The sequence below is a fragment of the Hyperolius riggenbachi genome, chromosome 1 (assembly GCF_040937935.1).
Source record: "Hyperolius riggenbachi isolate aHypRig1 chromosome 1, aHypRig1.pri, whole genome shotgun sequence".
In the NCBI taxonomy this organism is placed as follows: domain Eukaryota; kingdom Metazoa; phylum Chordata; class Amphibia; order Anura; family Hyperoliidae; genus Hyperolius; species Hyperolius riggenbachi.
In genome coordinates this window covers 550,105,186-550,122,661 of record NC_090646.1, presented here as the reverse complement: position 1 = coordinate 550,122,661, position 17,476 = coordinate 550,105,186, and the positions used below count along the sequence as shown (strand labels likewise).

The following is a 17,476-nucleotide window of genomic DNA, read 5'->3' as shown; positions in this document are numbered from 1 at the left end:
TCAAGTGGTGAGATCCCACATCCCAAGACAGACATATGTTGATGCATTCTATGAGAGCAAACCTCCCTTGTTTCCTTCCCCCTCCTTCCACCTACCACCCTCGCCCCCCCCCCCCCCCATTTTCCTTCCCTGACTCTGCTCAAGGTTTCATATAATTGTGAATTTTTAGCTGCAATTTTTATTTGTAATTTCAGCTATTAATATAGTTTATAACTCTAATTTATTGTCGTTTTTAATCAATTATTGCATGATATTTGAATTTACACTAAAGCTACTATGCATACCTGTTAATGATGTTATATATGCACCTTTGTAAACATGTTTAATATAATCTCCTTCCATAATATGGGCAAGTTTTAGAATTCAATATATGCCTATATATATGAGGTTGTCTTAAGATTTTATTATTTTCATTATGTTTAACCCAAAATGCTGGTGTTTTCATGTTATTATCTACAATATACTTCTCCTTTTTATATAAATTTTATAGGTGCACGCGCTGTGAGCCAGCTGTCAACGTTCAAACACACGCATTTCCGAACGGCACAGCGGGCTGATTAGCATGCATTCCCTTTATACGAACAATAAAGTTTGTTCAAAAAACCTTTTTTTACCTGTTGCCATAACTACGGCATCTATGCGGACATAAATCCGCCTCCCTGTGCATGTGACGTCATCTGCTGAAGGCGCAGAGCGCCGAAACGCGTCATGACGCTACACGCACCACGATCCTAGGCCCCGCCCACTGCCTCGCAAGACGAGCTCCCTGATTCCATCGGACACGCTGCTGCTGGCCACGGCGCGTGCAACTTTGCCGCAGAGGAGTGTAACGGGTTGCCTACCCGCTGACAAGCTTTTTTATGTCTACTATCCTGTAAGTAATCACTTTTTATGCGCAATAAAGTCCTACTTTGGTAACGCACTTAGAGCGCTCCTTTTTTCCAGATATCACTTTAAAGATTACACCTGTGAGCTCGCTCCCGCCTGCAATGCATGCTGGGAGCTGTGGTATGTAGATCTGAGTACATCTCCTGCCGGGGAGATGCGCAGATTACAGCTCCTAGCATGCATTGTGGCCAGTGATGGCAACTTTCACAGGGATGGGGCTACACAAGCAGCCTCCCATAGGTAAGCAAAGGCGCTTCTCTTCCCCCCCCCTACAGGATACTGTATTAGGAACCAGCCTTATGGGGAGATTCATTGTGTAAAAACAAAAAGTTAAGGGTGCTCAGTGCTCCTTATTTAGCTCATCAGCAGAGCTGCTATCTGCTCCTTTCAGCAAGAAGGGACATGACGAGCACTGCCAGGCCACTGGTGGAAATGTCTCTTACCAAGCAGAAACCAATTTCATGGCTTGAGGGCAGATGTCTTCTAGTGGCACTGGCACCATGACATTTGCCATAGAATACGAGAATTAGCAGGTCCACCATTGGCACCTTGTGCTTTTTTTTTTTTTCAGATGAGAACTCTGAACACAACAGACGTGAAAGGGGCTCATATCATTATAAAATACTACCCAAAACAAAGTTTTGCTATACAGTTTTAAAATCGAACTATATGCTATAACTGCAACCTAACTTACACTCAGCCCTGACCCCCACTAAAGTTCCCCAAAACATGCAATTCACATGCATTACAACTTCTGCATATAACAGTTCATATCGGTAACACAATGCCTGTAATGAAGCACATGGGCAGGAGCTTCTTTTCTCCATCAGTGTGCTATGTCTGTTCCAAGAGGGGCAGCATGTGGGTGAGCAGTGATGAGAGCACACAACCATTATTTTGTATGTAAAGAAGTGTTCTATCATTTTCTGTACCTGAACAGAAACATTAGATGCATCTGCCTGCAGCGATAAAATGCTGATGTTTAGCTTTTGCTCAAATAATGGCGTCACTGTGGCAGCTGATATTGTTTATTTATAGGTCATATATTATGTAAAAGCTGCAAAGAGAGCAGGGCCTTGTTCCAGCCCATCCCTAGCATAATGCTGTGCTGAGGGCCGATGTGGCAGCTCCAAGTCATACAGCAGCTAGTTTTCAGTAGTCAGATCAATTGCAAAACAATTTCTAATTTGTCGATCTGTGCTGCTGTGTTTATTACTTACCAAATACAGTCTTGTAATTTGTTATATGGCTTTTCAGTGCATATGGATTAGCCCGTTAACCAAGCGCAACTGCTTTGGTCCAAGGTTTGTGCCAATATGAACCAGCCCAACACGGACCTTCCCCTCTCCTCTGCCTAGCACTATCCTCTCCTCTGCCTAGCACTAACCCAGCCTCTCCTCTGCCTAGCACTAACCCAGCCTCTCCTCTGCCTAGCACTAACCCAGCCTCTCCTCTCCCTAGCACCATCATCTCCACTAACCTAGCCTCTCCTCTGCCCAGCACTAACCTAGCCTCTCCTCTGCCCAGCACTGACCTAGCCTCTGCCTAGCACTAACCCAGCCTCTCCTCTCCCTAGCACTATCATCTCCACTAACCTAGCCTCTCCTCTGCCCAGCACTAACCTAGCCTCTCCTCTGCCCAGCACCAACCTAGCCTCTCCTCTGCCCAGCACCAACCTAGCCTCTCCTCTGCCCAGCACCAACCTAGCCTCTCCTCTGCCCAGCACCAACCTAGCCTCTCCTCTGCCCAGCACGATCTTCTCCACTAACCTAGCCTCTCCTCTGCCTAGCACTGACCTATCCTCTGCCCAGCAGCAACCTAGCCTCTCCTCTGCCCAGCACCAACCTAGCCTCTCCTCTGCCCAGTACCAACCTAGCCTCTCCTCTGCCCAGCACCAACCTAGCCTCTCCTCTGCCCAGCACCAACCTAGCCTCTCCTCTGCCCAGCACTAACCTAGCCTCTCCTCTGCCCAGCACTAACCTAGCCTCTTCTCCGCCCAGCACTAACCTAGCCTCTTCTCCGCCCAGCACTAACCTAGCCTCTCCTCTGCCCAACACTATCCTCTCCACTAACCTATCCTCTCCTCTGCCTAGCACTAACCTAGCCTCTCCTCTGCCTAGCACCGACCTATCCTCTCCTCTGCCTAGAATTAAACTCATGGATGCCCAGCACTAGCTCTCCTGATGATGTTCCCTCCTCAGCGCCAATAGCAGCTGTCATTGAGTCAGCTGCTAGTGTTTTTCTGCAGGGAACAAAGCAATTACACTTCGTCAACTAGCTAATATGTATGCACCGGCTTCTCTAACAAAGAAACAACTCCAGGACAATATAAACAATAATGACTATTTAACCCAGGCAGTGCTGCTACACTGCATGAGGGGTGAGAGATGCAGTCACACAGCGGATTATACTGACTGTGTGGCCAGACTACCTGAAGATCAGGACAAGCCGGACATAAATTACATATATATGGGCTTACGTATACAGACACTGCAATCTGAAAAGAAATTGGTGCATTTTTGCTCTCCACTTTTGAATACCTGACCGCCCCTCTTTTATAACATTTATATAAGGGGGACCAGCATGGTTTCCCTGGTGACTCGGATTGTGAACAGGATACTGTAATTATGCTAAAGGTTCAATAACACTTACAACTGCTGTCAGCAGAAAGAGTGGGGAGCTTTCTGTTCGGGCTGCATACCATCAGCACATCTGCACTGTTATCACATTGGCAATAGAATGCCAGATCCAGATTGAGGCCAGAACGCAACAGCAGCAGAGAGAACACACAATGGACAGGCAATGGACTGAAAGAGGAGGAACATTGGACTGGACGGTGACTATTTTAGCCACTTATCCTCTTTGCATAAAGCACACCTAAATTGAGAGGGATATGGAGGCTGACATATTTCCTTTTAAACAATGCAAATTGCCTGGATGTCCTGCTGATCCTTTGCATGCTGATCAGGTGCTCTGACTGAAGTCTGACTAGATTAGCTGCATGCTTGTTTCAGGTGTGCGATTCATACTCTACTAACCAGAATCATCAACAGGGCTAACCGGCAACTGGTTAAGTTTCAGGGCTCGCTCCCACTAGGGGCAGTACAGAGCGATTAGCCACATGGATTTGGATGGGGAAATCACAGCCTACTGAATAGGCTGCTTCTGTAGTTTATATTCAAGTGTACAGTAAGTATAAGGCTACTCATAACCCAGCCTTATAAATGTGTCTGCATCCCTAATATTCCAGTAAGCTCATTTTCTGCCTGCGCTTTCAGATTGCATAATTGCAGAAGCAGTTTCACTGCGGGCGGAGCTTGGTCACATCAGGTGGTGGGCCAGGCCAGCAGTTAACCATTGGCCGCCTTTACATAACTGGAACTTACAGCAGCCATGTTTGGGGTAATGCGTGAGACAGGCAAGCTTTTAAAGATTCACATTATGCAAATTTACACTTATACAGTAAAATCCCTTATATACAAGCACAGACGGAGATTGCCTGATGCTAGATATGTGTTCCTGCCAGTTGCTTGAGGAGTCAAGCAACTGGCCCTAAAATAGCACTAACCTCCCCATTGCAGAGTCCTGCATAGCAGAAGCGACTTACAGTCTTCTACACTTCCTACAGCACCCAGCGGCTTTCCTGCATCCTCCGTGTACAGCTCCAAAAGCGTGCATGGGTCCCAACGTGGGTCAGGTGTGCCCCGAGTGCCATGTATGCATGCAGGGAAGCAGCTGGGAGTTCCAAGAAGTGTAGAAAAATGGTGCCAGAGATTCAGTAAGCCGTTTCTGCTGTGCAAAGCTCTGTAAACCACAAAAGTACCCCCATTCTCCCCCGACATGTTAGTTGAGACCAGGGCTGTGGAGTCGGTACAAAAATCTTCCGACTCCGACTCCTCGGTTTATGAAACCACGACTCCGACTCCAACTCAGACTACCCAAAATGGCTCCGACTCCTTAGTTTAATACTTAACAGGGCTGTGCATTTTGTACAAAAATCATCCGACTCCCAACTCCCCAGTTTATGAAACCAACGACTCCAACTCCGGGTGCCCAAAATTGCCCCGACTCCGACTCCACAGCCCTGGTTGAGACTGCCGGATGCCTGGAGTCCTGGTTATCCGGGGCTCTGCGGCTACGGTATATTCCTTTATGGGGCAAAGAACTGTGTACAATGGAGACTAAAAAGGAATGAGAAATGCAGATTTTACACATTAAATAGAGCCCATAAATCACCAGTGATTATGTAATATGCCTCAGATGCATTCACTTCAATAAGTCACTAAATCTTAAAAAAAAGAAATATTAATTTATCTGGCTATTGTTGGACCAGTGAAGTGAATAGGACAAAAATGTAACCTGTCCTCTGAATGGATGGGCAGACAAGCATTATGGAGATATGAGGACACAGAGAACACACACGCACACAAAATGGTACAAGCAATACACACTAAATAAATGCACACATCCGGTAAAGTTCAGCATGGTCACTGATTTATTGAGGCCCATTAAATGCAGGACAGAGTAACATTTAAAAGCCTTCCCCACACTGATCTGTCTTTCCTGAAAGCTTTGGACTCTTGCCGGCTTTTAAATAAAAATTGCTCATCTTCTCTACAAGACAACAGCAAAAATATTACAATTACGTCAACACATGATCTTCATATCAAAAAACAGGTTTCCAAGGCAACAATATTAATACCCCTCAGCAGCAGCGAGGCCTGAAAATCAGAGCTGCCCAGTGATTGGTCAGTTATGTGTTCCAGGCCCCCCGTCAGAGGAGGAGGAGTACAGGCCATAGTACTGCCCTATATAAGGGAGAGGCTTCCTTCACACAATCCAGTTATTAGGTGCTCTTCTTCTCATCGCCAAGCAGGTTTATAGTGGCCCGTTTAGCTGTAAAAAAAAATTAAAAAAAATTATTATTATTATTTCTCCAAATGCTGAGAAAAACAAATCTGAAATGTACAAGGAGCAGGTTAGTAATATAAAGTTTCAGTACAATACTTTCTTATTAAATGCTATAGGTCACCACACATTCAGGCAGATGCACAAAAATGCAGTAATTCTACTGCGCAAATGCATTGCAGAATGCAGCGCACGCATGCTATGCGCGGTCCTGGCAGTGTAGTGTGCTCTCTTAAGTTACGTCCGATCCTTCTAACTTCCGCACGATGTGCTGTAGCTCAACACTTCATTAGCGCGGCCGCTACTACATTAACGTAGTAGCGGCCATGCTAGGGAAGTATTGCGGTAGTGCTTCAGCACGTCGCGCAGAAGTTATAAGATCAGGAATAACCTAAGAGTACGCTATGCTGCCAGAACCGTGCATAGCGCGCGCTCGAATTTTATCCTCCGATGCTTGTGCGGGGTAGGTTTAACACACTTTCGTGCGTCTACCCGTTTGCTTCTTGCTGAGTTTTTAACTATACTATCTACACTATGGCTAGTGTAATGGATAACAGAGGCGCCAAAAGGATAAAATCAATTGTTAAAAAGCTTAAAAATGCTTTGGAGGCAGTTGGTGGACTTGCCTCCTGTAAGCAGACACAACAAGCGGTGTATTCAAAAAACAAAGTAGATTTATTGGTACACTCCAGGGTATATTCGCAATGCGTTTCACGGGTATATTCCCACTTCCTCAGGCAATAATTAACAGGAGTACACACAGTGCAGTCTTAAGGTCACGATACGTGCATGACCTTAAAAAAATAATGTCTTTTTATATCGACACTATGGATTTATGTTGAAAATGCTTAATGCGGACCTGAACTCAGAACTTCCTCTCTGCTCTAAAAGATACACAACAGAGTAAAAACCTTTAAAAACAAAAATAATTTCTTTGTTACAGCTGATACAAATCCTGCAATACATCTGTACTGATTCTAGTTCCTGCAATCATGGGAGCAGACATATTATCATGTGCTTTCAAATGAGCTTATCTGTCATCTCTTCCGTGACAGTCATGTGACACACGGGAGAGATCAAAGTACAACTTGTGATTAGGCACAAATGATTGGGGATTAGGCTAAACTCTAAATAGCAGGGCAGTGGGTACAGAGCACTGATTTCACCCTACACCCACTACACTAACCACCAGGTTTGTGCAACTTTGTTCACTGTATACAGCAGAGGTGTTTGAAGTTAACTAAAACCCACAGCAGTGCCGGAAGCCTCTCTTTGTTTGCAAATAATCTGTAAACTTTAGTGCTTCTTTCAATTTCTTCATGTCCAGTTTCCGTAGATTAATTTCTCTTGTTTTGATTCTGATCCTCCATAATCTTTTCACTGTGCCCAATCCCACTGTGCCTGCGCAGTACAGACCTGATGACGTCGGCTAGACCACATGACCCGCGCCGTGGAGCGCACAAGAAGCTGACCTGGTGAGGTCGGCTTCTTCAGCGATGGACACTGGCAGTGAGCCGAGCTGCGCGAGGGCACAAGATGGCTGCCAGGGGATGGAGGAAGCCCCAGGTAAGTGGATTTAGATTTTTCTTTTAGCTTGGACCTCTCAGGTTACTTTTTAAGATCTTAGTTTTAATCTTGCCAATCAAATCAAACGTTCAAAAAGTGTGTCGCTTACACTCATGCATGTTCCAAAAGGCTCAGTCCCTGGACCCACTGTCTTCCTTTTATATATTTTGTGGTCCACAATGCCACTTGTATGTTGAAAATGTAAGATTTCTGACTGATCTTTGGAAACCAGGGCTGTTAAGTCGGTACAAAAAGCCACCAACTCCGACTCCTCAGGTTAGGATTCCACCGACTCAGACTCCTATATTTTGCATATTACTATCTTGTTGATTGAAAGTATGGAACATGAAATTTGTCTCTTAACTGCCAATGCTTAGGAATTTTAAAAGACAACTGATTTGAGAGGGATATGGAAGCTGCCATATGTTTTTCCCTTTTAAACAATACCAGTTACCTGGATATCCGGTGGATCTTCTGCCTCTAATACTTTTAGTCAGACTAAAACTAGTCCTTGGTAAGGGCCCGTTCAGGTCACAAATGCGGATGGCCATGTGTGTGCGTTGCGTGGCTGATCCCATCACTGAAAAGTGAATGGGACAGCCACGCGTTTTGTCAAAATCTGCGTGCAGCATGCATTCCCGGACCGCACAGGTCCGGAACGCATGCAGTGTGAACATAAGACATTGCACTCTATGCACTGTCCGATGTCGTGCGTGTTGGCCTACTGCACACGTTTCCAAAACGCGGCTGGAAACGCGTGCAGTGTGAACGGGCCCTAAGAGTATTTGTAGAAGGTACAGACGGGAACAAAGAACATCTATCAGGCCCTAGGCAATGTAACTGTGGGTACATGTAAGAGTGATGTGCAGGTACTCTGCAGGGGAATAAGGGGATTCTTCCTATTACACATAAGGGGATTCCTCCTATTACACATTCTTCATGTACAATCTGAAGCAGGTTTATGGGCGATAGACTACACCTCTGTGTTCAATGTGCACAACATTCTCAGTGTATTCCCTGCAGCTCTGTGGAGAGTGCAAATGTAGAGTATAGTACTACTGTGTAACAAAGTAAACCTGAGACAGATGAAATTAAAGTTTTATACATACCTGCGGCTTCCTCCAGCCCCCTTCAGGCCAATCCCCTCGCTGTCCTCCTCCGCCACCTGGATCTTCTGCTATGAGTCCAGGCAGTCGGGCGTAATGCGCATGCACACACTCAGCCGCCGGGAGCGTACTACACCTGCGCAGCACTATTGCGCCGGTGCAGAATGTTCCTGGCTGTAGGAGCGGCACGCGGCTGGACTGCGCTGACTGACTGAATTACCGGGACTCATAGCAGAAGATCCAGGTGGTGGAGGAGGACAGCGAGGGACTGATTAGCCTGAAGGGGGCTGGAGGAAGCCACAGGTGTGCATAAAACTTATTTTCATCCATCTCAGATACCCTTTAATTCGTAGTCAAATATATCAAATGATCTGATTTCATGAGCAAAGGAAGTGCATAAATTTGCATAAACCAGCATCAGCGCAGAATTATTTACCTCTTATTGACCATCTCTATTAGTGACACGGCTACACAGCAGGCTTTATTCTTACAGCATAGATTCCCGTGTACACATCATATATACAGTCACAATCAGATATGTATATCTGACTTAAAAAATACGGGGACTGCTTTATTGAAGCAGCACAAGTAACTATTTTTTTATTGGTTTATTTCAGTTTTGTGGACTAAGCACAGCTATTACAGTATATATACACATTTTTATGTTGTTTATTATCTGAGAAATGGAACATTTTATCATATTTTCTATTTTAATTACAGTTTAAATTCATTAGGAGTCGGTGCATTTTTTCCCCGACTCCAGGTACCCAAAAATTGCTCCGACTCCACAGCCCTGCTGGAAACATTATCACACTCCCTTTCAGCCACTTCATCATAACAGGTAACCACCAACAACTTGACCTGGCTAACTGAAATATCCTTCTTCCTTCTATAAGGTGGCCATACATTGTTCGGTCTGAATTAAAGTTTCATGCAAAGGAGATTTATTTGTATCTCATTGACCATCTCTGTGTACTGCCTCCAAAAAATAGCTATTTTCATGTCCTTTCTCCAGTATGGTGTCGCCACTGTAAAAATACGTAGTATATAATATGACAAGGACACCATACTGTATGTGCTTTGGTAATGTAATGTAATTCCTGCTAGCCACCACTAGATGGCACCTACACACAAAGTCAAGCTAAACAGAGAGAATCTAGCATACCATTTTGTGCACTTATGAGTGTTGTGCTGTTAGGTAATTATTTTCACACATTTTTAACATTCCCCAGGCTATTGTGTGAGCAGCAATTGTTGTGCATTCACCTTTCTCACTGTCGCTGTCACCAGGGTCACAGGGTAATACTTCACCCACCTGCAATCAAGCATTGTGTGGTGTGTGATGGATTGTGAACTTGTATTCAACCAGAAAAAAATTGTATGCAACTATTCAGTACATTTTTCTCACACTTTTTTTAACCAACCTATTCTTCTGAGTTTACGATCTTTTATCCCGAAATTGCAGCAATCTCAAAAATACGTACCTCAAAGATTCTGATTGAAACTTCTGATCAGTCAGAAAATTGGATGGGAATTCTCAAATAAAAAAAATAAATAAATAATAATTGTATGGTGTGTGGCCACTTTGTGCTCTATGGAGAAGGAACAGAAGGGGCTGAGGACAAGCCCTCCTGTGGGAACTGCAGCAATGGTCAGACTAATAGGATAAGACATGGAGGATCTTATGTATGGAAGGAGAACTTAGCATATGTACACAGCGCATATTGAAGGGCTCAGTGCTATGGCTGCGGTGAGAGCGACCTAACCACAAAACACAGAGGAGTGCAGCCAAGCAAATCCCTTACCTTCCTTTCCAATAGTGTCAGCAGTCTCTGCAGCCTTGTCCTTGAGATCCTTCACCACACGGTCAATCTGCCCCTCGTGTCTCAGGAAGATTGGGCGGATGATTTTATTGTAGAGCAGCTCAGCACCATTGGATGGACTGGGAGCCATGCACCACAGCAGGAATCCACACTGTAATGGGAGCAGAGCGTTATTCTCCATCACCTCAGTTCTATACACTTTACTGTGTACAGTCATCCAAATGAGAGAAAAAAATACATATAAAGCAAGAATTATTTGAAATAAAAATTTAGTTAGAGCAATGTTCCCGAACACTGTCCTCAAGGCTCACCAACAGTGCATGTTTTGTGGAAATTCACAGAGGTAGGTAATCAGCTCTGCTGAGACACTGATTACCCCACCTGTGCATGTTTGTGGTTTTCTGCAAAACGTACTGTTGGTGCGACTTGAGGACAGGGTTGGAGAACTGTGAGTTAGAGGATTATAAACGTTTCATGTTCAGGCAATACAGCATAATAAAATTACTATAATGGAAGGTATTTACAAGGTATTTATGCGTTTCCCTCTGACTGATCCCTATGAAACAGAGGTACTTATCCGTTAGCCGGGCGCATACTCTAGGTGGCGACAAAACTCCTCCAGAGTTACATCTTTCCCTACTATCCATGGCGGCCTGGAGGGGGAATAGTAATTCGCGCCACCTGCCGGATGCGCCTGGCTAACGGATAAGTACCGAAACAGACCTCTGTACACGTGTGCCCACCCTTCCCCTACAGAAGCCAGAAGCTGCAGTAAGGGCATCATTGTACAGCTTGAATTTTACTTTAAAAGAGAACCCAGAGGCGGATTTGCTAAATCTTAATAGGACACAGAGGCATGTTCTCTGCACAATGACCTGCCTCTGTGTCCTTCTGCTGCCGAAACAGGGGTAAAAATAAACCAATACATTGCAAAGTGAGAAGTTAAACCGAAGAAAGATAAAAAAAATATGGATTTTCGCCATGCAATTTGTTCATATTGTTTGATCCACATTAAGCCTGCATGTAGTCAACTTTACTACTGACAGACAAAAAAAAAAACAAACAAAAAAAAAAAAAAAAAAAAAACACAGCACCAACACAGCTGGAAACAGCAGTTAGGTGCTGACATCACACTGTGGGAGGTGTTGAGCCTTCTGGTCCAATTGTTCCAGCACTATCACTCCCACTGCATGTATTTGACCATCTGGTCAAATATACCTTCGGGGATCCCCAGAAGGCTTCAGGAGCACTTGGGCCCCGAGCGCTCCCGATGATGGTGTGGCTCCGTACGGAGCATGTGTGCTTGCACAGTATGGAGCTGCCTATCTTCCGAGCACAGGTGGACACGAGCACTCTTGATGATGGAGTGGACAGAAATCTGGATCACTAAAGAAAAGGCTAGCAATAGGGGAACCATGATGTCACGTCAATGTTTTGGCCAAGGTGATCAGGAACAGCTATTCTGGCTAAGGGAAATAGTATTTGCAATGCCCCAGAGGTGCTCTCACCTAGTCAAAGTCGATCAAATTATTGCACCTGCCTATTTTTCCTGCTTACAACAGATCTATTAAAAAAAAAAAAACTATTTATGCTCCCAATAAATTCCTTGAGAGGTGCCACTCAAAAAGCCACCTACACCAAGACCTACTTCTACAAATATATTATAGTTGCTAAACCAGTTACACCCAAGTGCTGACACAGACGAGCTACTACAAATACATATTTACCAAGGGATGTGGGAGTGAGCACAAGTTTAGGAGGTTCCCACACAGGTATAAAACACCAGCAACTACCAGAAGACAAAAAATTATAGAATGAGCAATTACAGCACAAACCGCTACATGATAATCCAGCCAGGAAACCTGGGAGACGGCACAGATAGAAATATAGGAGCTCAAACACACTAACAACAGCTTCCATGCTTCTTTACTCAAAAGGGAACATGAAATAAAAGCAATATGGAGGCTTACACACTTCATTTTAAGCAATGCACATTGCCTGACTGTCCTGCTGATCCTTAACTGTGGGGGAAAAAAGAAACTCACTTACCTGGGGCTTTGCCAAGCCTCCTGCAGCCGTCCTGTGCCCGCGCCGGTCCTTCGGTGCCCTCCGGTCTCCCTCCGCGGCTAAGTTTCGTTTTCGGCCGACTGCCAGTCGTCCCCTGGCAAAGCGTCCTCTTCTTCCACATTCCCTGACGTAAAGCGCGTCCATGGAACGCACACCCAGGCGTAAAGCGCGTCCGGATGACGCGCTTTACGTCAGGGAATGCGGAAGAAGAGGACGCTTTCCCAGAGGACGACTGGCAGTCGGCCGAAAACGGAACTTAGCCGCGGAGGGAGACCGGAGGGCACCGAAGGACCGGCGCGAGCACAGGACAGCTGCAGGAGGCTTGGCAAAGCCCCAGGTGAGGTTTTTTTTTCCCCCACAGTTAAGGTTCCCTTTAAGCCATAGACCCAGAACAAGCATGCCGGTCAGATGTTTCTGACAATAATCTGACTAGATTAGCCACATGCTTGTTTCAGGTGTGTGATTCAGACACTACTGATGAAAAATCAGCAGGACTGCCAAAAAAATAAGCATGGTTTAAAAGGGAAACTGAAGTGAGAGGGATATAGAGGCTGGCATATTTCCTTTTAAACAATACCAGTTGCCTGGCTGTTCTGCTGATCCTCTGCTTCCAATACTTTTTGCCATAGAACCTGAACAAGCATGCAGATCAGGTGCTGACTCGAGTGACTGCATTTGCTGCACGCTTGTTTCAGGTGTGTAATTCAGACACTACTGCAGCTAGAATGATCAGCAGGACTGCCAGACAACGGGTATTGTTTAAATGATGCCCCATCGTCTACACTACCTTAACCCCTGCTGCCCCTCCCTCTACACTAGCCTAACTGCTTCTGCCCCACCAGATACACTACACTAACCCCTGCTGCACTCCCAGCTACACTACACTAACCACTGCTGCTGCCCCCCCCCCACTAACTACCCTACGTTAACCTCTGCTGCCCCCCCCCCCATTACACTAACCGCTCGAAACTAACCTCTCCAGCCCTTTTCCCCTTCTACAGTAACTCCCGATGCCCCCCAGCTACATTGCACTAACCCCTGCTGCCTCCCAGCTACACTACACAGAGCAGTGGAATCCCTCACCTCTCCAGCCGGTGTACTCCATCCATCTCCAGCCATTCTGAGTCATCAATCTCCTCCACATCCCTGCACAGCCTTAATGCTTACAGTGGTCTCCCTGTACCCACTAAGGTATGCCCGCTCTGGGTTCCCCCATTTTCCCGATACACATACACAGGGCACCACAATACATAGGGCAGTAGGTGACCAATCCTGCTCAGGGGACATGTCCTATGTTCACTGATGTCCGATCAACGTGGCCAAAACGCATGGCGGTGCCAGGGGGCGTGGCCAGGGAAGCATACTAATATCTGCTGCTGTGCAAACAATCGCGAATGAGGGGTGGAGTCCCCATCTATGTAATACTATGACGACCAGATAGGAAGACAAGTGTGACAGCTGTCTGAGTGACAGCGTGGCGACTGCTGTCCCAGATTCCCACTCATGCATCCAGCACAGCTGCAACTACTACTGCACATTTAGACCATAAGTGCGTCTTATGGTCTGAAAACTACATTGCATGTCTGGACCTTCACTTGTTAGATCTGGACTCAAGGGGATAATGCGAGGCATTACAGCAGTGATCACCTCCAGTAAACATTTGGAATTACTGCCCTTCATTCAACCCAAAAGACAACTTACCTTGATCATGTAGTAAAAGGGAAACCAGGACAAGAAGATGTCAGAGAAGAACTCTATGATGCTGAACACCCCATACACCACCCAGTATGTCAGCCACTGTGTGTCGTCATCTTTATTCGGACTCTCAATGGCTTTAATCCTAAAAATAAAAATACAAAGATAATCATTAAATGTGTGACTATCTGGCAGTGTGCTGATCTACCGGCTCCTGAACAAGCATTCTCGCTGCAACAGGAAGCTTGGCTATAAACATTTATGACTTCATGGACTGAGTTTATGAAGCACGGGCAGATAAAAACAATACATCTCCAAATCTGGCACTGTCATGATTCATGCATTTTTGTCTATATAGAATGCAGCATGACTGGATATGCGGTACACACCTCACCCCAGTATGTAATATGGGGTAGCCTCTGGGTACCTTTGCTCTCTGTACAGATCTATTACTGCAGGTGCTCTGATGCAAACACACAGAATTAGTTTACAGAGAAGCCAGAACACGGATCCCATGGATTCACATTAGAGAAGGTACTCTGCATCCGGACTTGCTGGGAGAGAGTTGCCTACCTTCCGTGCTGCCTTATTTTGACCAACCCGATTTACTGAACTTTTCACAAGGAAAACAACATACAACAAATCCCATCCATACTCCCCCATCCCCCGTCTGTCCCAGATCCTACACACTTACATTATAACATAGCCAGCCAGGGTTTCACAGCCAAACCATTGCATAATAATAATTCCAGTATTTGTGTAGCGTTTTTCTCCTGGCAGACTCAAAGCAGTTGCATGGAAGCCACACTCAGTAGGCAGTAGCAGTGTTAGAGAGTCTCACCCAAGAACTCTTTACTGAATAGGTGCTGGCTTACTGAATAGGAAGAGCCAAGATTTGAACTCTGGTCTCCTGTGTCAGAGGCAGAGCCCTTAACCAGTATGCTGGGTACACCCGATACGTTTTTCCACCAGATTGTTTATTTCCACTCGATTCTGCGCTCGCTTCTCTTATCTTCCGCTCGTTTTTCTTTTCTTTTCCAATTCACTTCTATGAGAAATTGAGCCAAAAAACGATCGGAAGGAATATTGGACATGTCAGAACACATTTTTAGTATAGAAATATATATATTTCTATAGAAAGAGGGACAAAGTCCTGAAAGAGGGACAAATGAGAGGGAAAAAAGGGACAGAGGGACAGGGCTTCCAAAAAGGGACTGTCCCACTGAAAAAGGGACAGTTGGGAGCTATGTAGCTACCTGTAAAGATTGTAATAACTATTTGAACCAGATATGTGAATACCTTGCTGTAGCTGGCTGCTAGTGTAAGCAGTGCTGAGACATGCTATAAAGAAAGCTTGCTCCATTTGTGAAGCCACTGGTGAGTGCTGACCTGCTAAATAATTCAGCAAAGCAGCTCAAGTATCTGTCATTTAATCAGAGAGCCGGCCCAACAGGAGATTCTGCAGAGGTTTCTGTGGAAGGAATCCTTGAGCAAAGACAAACCATGAGCCCAGCAAGACATCACATAGTAGGAGGGCAAGTGGTACAGAGAACCCCCCCCCCCCCCCCCCAGACTGTGCTACTGAAACATAAATATGCCATTTCTAGAGAAGTATATAAAAGTGCTTTAATATGCCCCATCTATGATGAAACACATGAAATTAGCCAATAGAACCCAGTAAGGCCAGTTTCTGAGGAAGCAAGCAGCTGCTGCCTCACGGAGCACCTTTCCTGTCATGTGACTCACTATGGTCACTGCTGACTGGGGTGGAGCCATGGCCACTTGCGTTTGAGCAGGAGGGGCGGGGGTAACAATGCTCCAAGTACTCTGGCTCCATGGTTATCTTGCCAGATGGAAGGGTCACATAACGCTGGAAACTAGGGCCCCTTGGTGAGAGAAGTGTGTGCACAGTAAAAGTTTTGGACTTTAGGTATTGTTTAGGTATTCGGTAAGAAGATCTGGCTGGTGGCATTCAAGGCTCTAAACCACATGGGACCCAAATACATAGCAGATCTATTGGAATTTTATGCCCCTCCACGCAACCTCTGCTCTGCCAGTAAAGGTTACACTTATAGATTTGCAGCAGATTTGACCTTCAGATAGATTTCTGTCAGATGGCTGTCAGGTCGAATCTGCCAGGAATCTATCTGATGTGTGTCACACACTAGGAACAGATTTCCAATAGATTTCAGAATTAAATCATTGAAAATCTATCTAAAGCATTATTGGATCCAATGCAACTATCGGCCATCGATCTGCTGCCAGCAGCTGATCGACCTAGATTTTCCATCCTGTCCGATAGAACAAATCCATCGAAACCGGCCACAAATCGATCGATCGATGGCTGAAATAGACCAGTGTATGGGCCCCTTAAGATGAATCTGGTTATTCCAAGGATACACCTAACATTTGGTGCTCGGGCCTTTTCCTATGCAGCCCCTACTCTATGGAATTCGCGTCCACAGCCAGTGCGAGAGGCTCCTTCTCTGGACAGCTTGAAGAAAAGGCTAAAAACCCACCTCTTTTCCCTAGCCTTTGAGACTGCATAACGCAGGTCACAGCACTTTGAGTCCCCAGGGAGAAAAGCGCTATAAAAATATTGTTATTCAAACAACCTGCATTGCACTGACATACTGTATGTGGAATTACCCTGGCATTTCCCTGATCTTTCCTTTGGAACTCTCCATATACTTCACAGTACGTATCTGGGAAAGCTGTCAGCAGTTACTGAGATGGAATGGATTACCAAAAATGTTTACATATGCATTCCAAAATCCACACAGACTCGAGATCTATCCACCATATGGAATTAACACATCGCTACAAATAAAGCGCAACTTCAGGGATGTTAAGACATCAATAAAATGTTACCTTCAGCTTTCTGCAGTCTTCTCCACCAAGAAGACAACTGACAGTGAGAATTCTGGGTGTCTAACACCAGCCCAAAAATGGCAGCCATGCTTTCCAGGAAGTTGCCTAAAAGTTGCATTTGAATTAGGATATATGATCTATTGACTGTAAAAGTGCCCATTGACAATACAATCTCCCAATCAATCATACGATTGATCTGATCAGGTATCATAAATGCTGGCAGTCGATAAACAACTGTTCTATCAATCATTCGGTCAATCCAAATTTCGCAACAATTCTTTTAGTCTAATCATGCATACATATCAAACTGTGGCCCTCAGAGCCATGAAATTTGACCCTCAAGTGGTTGCCCCATTTTGCATTGTTTGTCCCACTCTAGACCACCAGGGAAGCTAAACTGGGGGTAAAGCCCTAGATCATCAGGGAAGCCATATAGGGGAGGGTAACGCACTAGACACCAAGGAACTGTGAGCGGGATGACTAGACACCAGGGAATCATTTAGGGATGGGGGACCATCAGACACAAGGGGAACTGTATAGGGGGGGGAGAGT

At 45.3% G+C, this 17,476-nt stretch overlaps 1 protein-coding gene across 2 annotated transcripts in view; it reads right to left on the bottom strand.

The window, feature by feature from the left end:
• Positions 1-5,360: 5,360 nt before the first annotated feature.
• Positions 5,361-17,476, bottom strand: part of REEP5 (receptor accessory protein 5) — a 54,370-nt gene continuing 42,254 nt past the window's right edge. For both annotated transcript variants that reach the window (XM_068271681.1, XM_068271682.1), the window contains exons 3-5: positions 14,060-14,198; positions 10,274-10,442; positions 5,361-5,784 (exon numbers count right to left, since the gene is read on the bottom strand). In XM_068271681.1, coding sequence (XP_068127782.1) covers positions 5,735-5,784; positions 10,274-10,442; positions 14,060-14,198 — 358 coding nt within the window. In that variant the 3' untranslated portion in view covers positions 5,361-5,734. The remainder of the gene's footprint in view (positions 5,785-10,273; positions 10,443-14,059; positions 14,199-17,476) is intronic.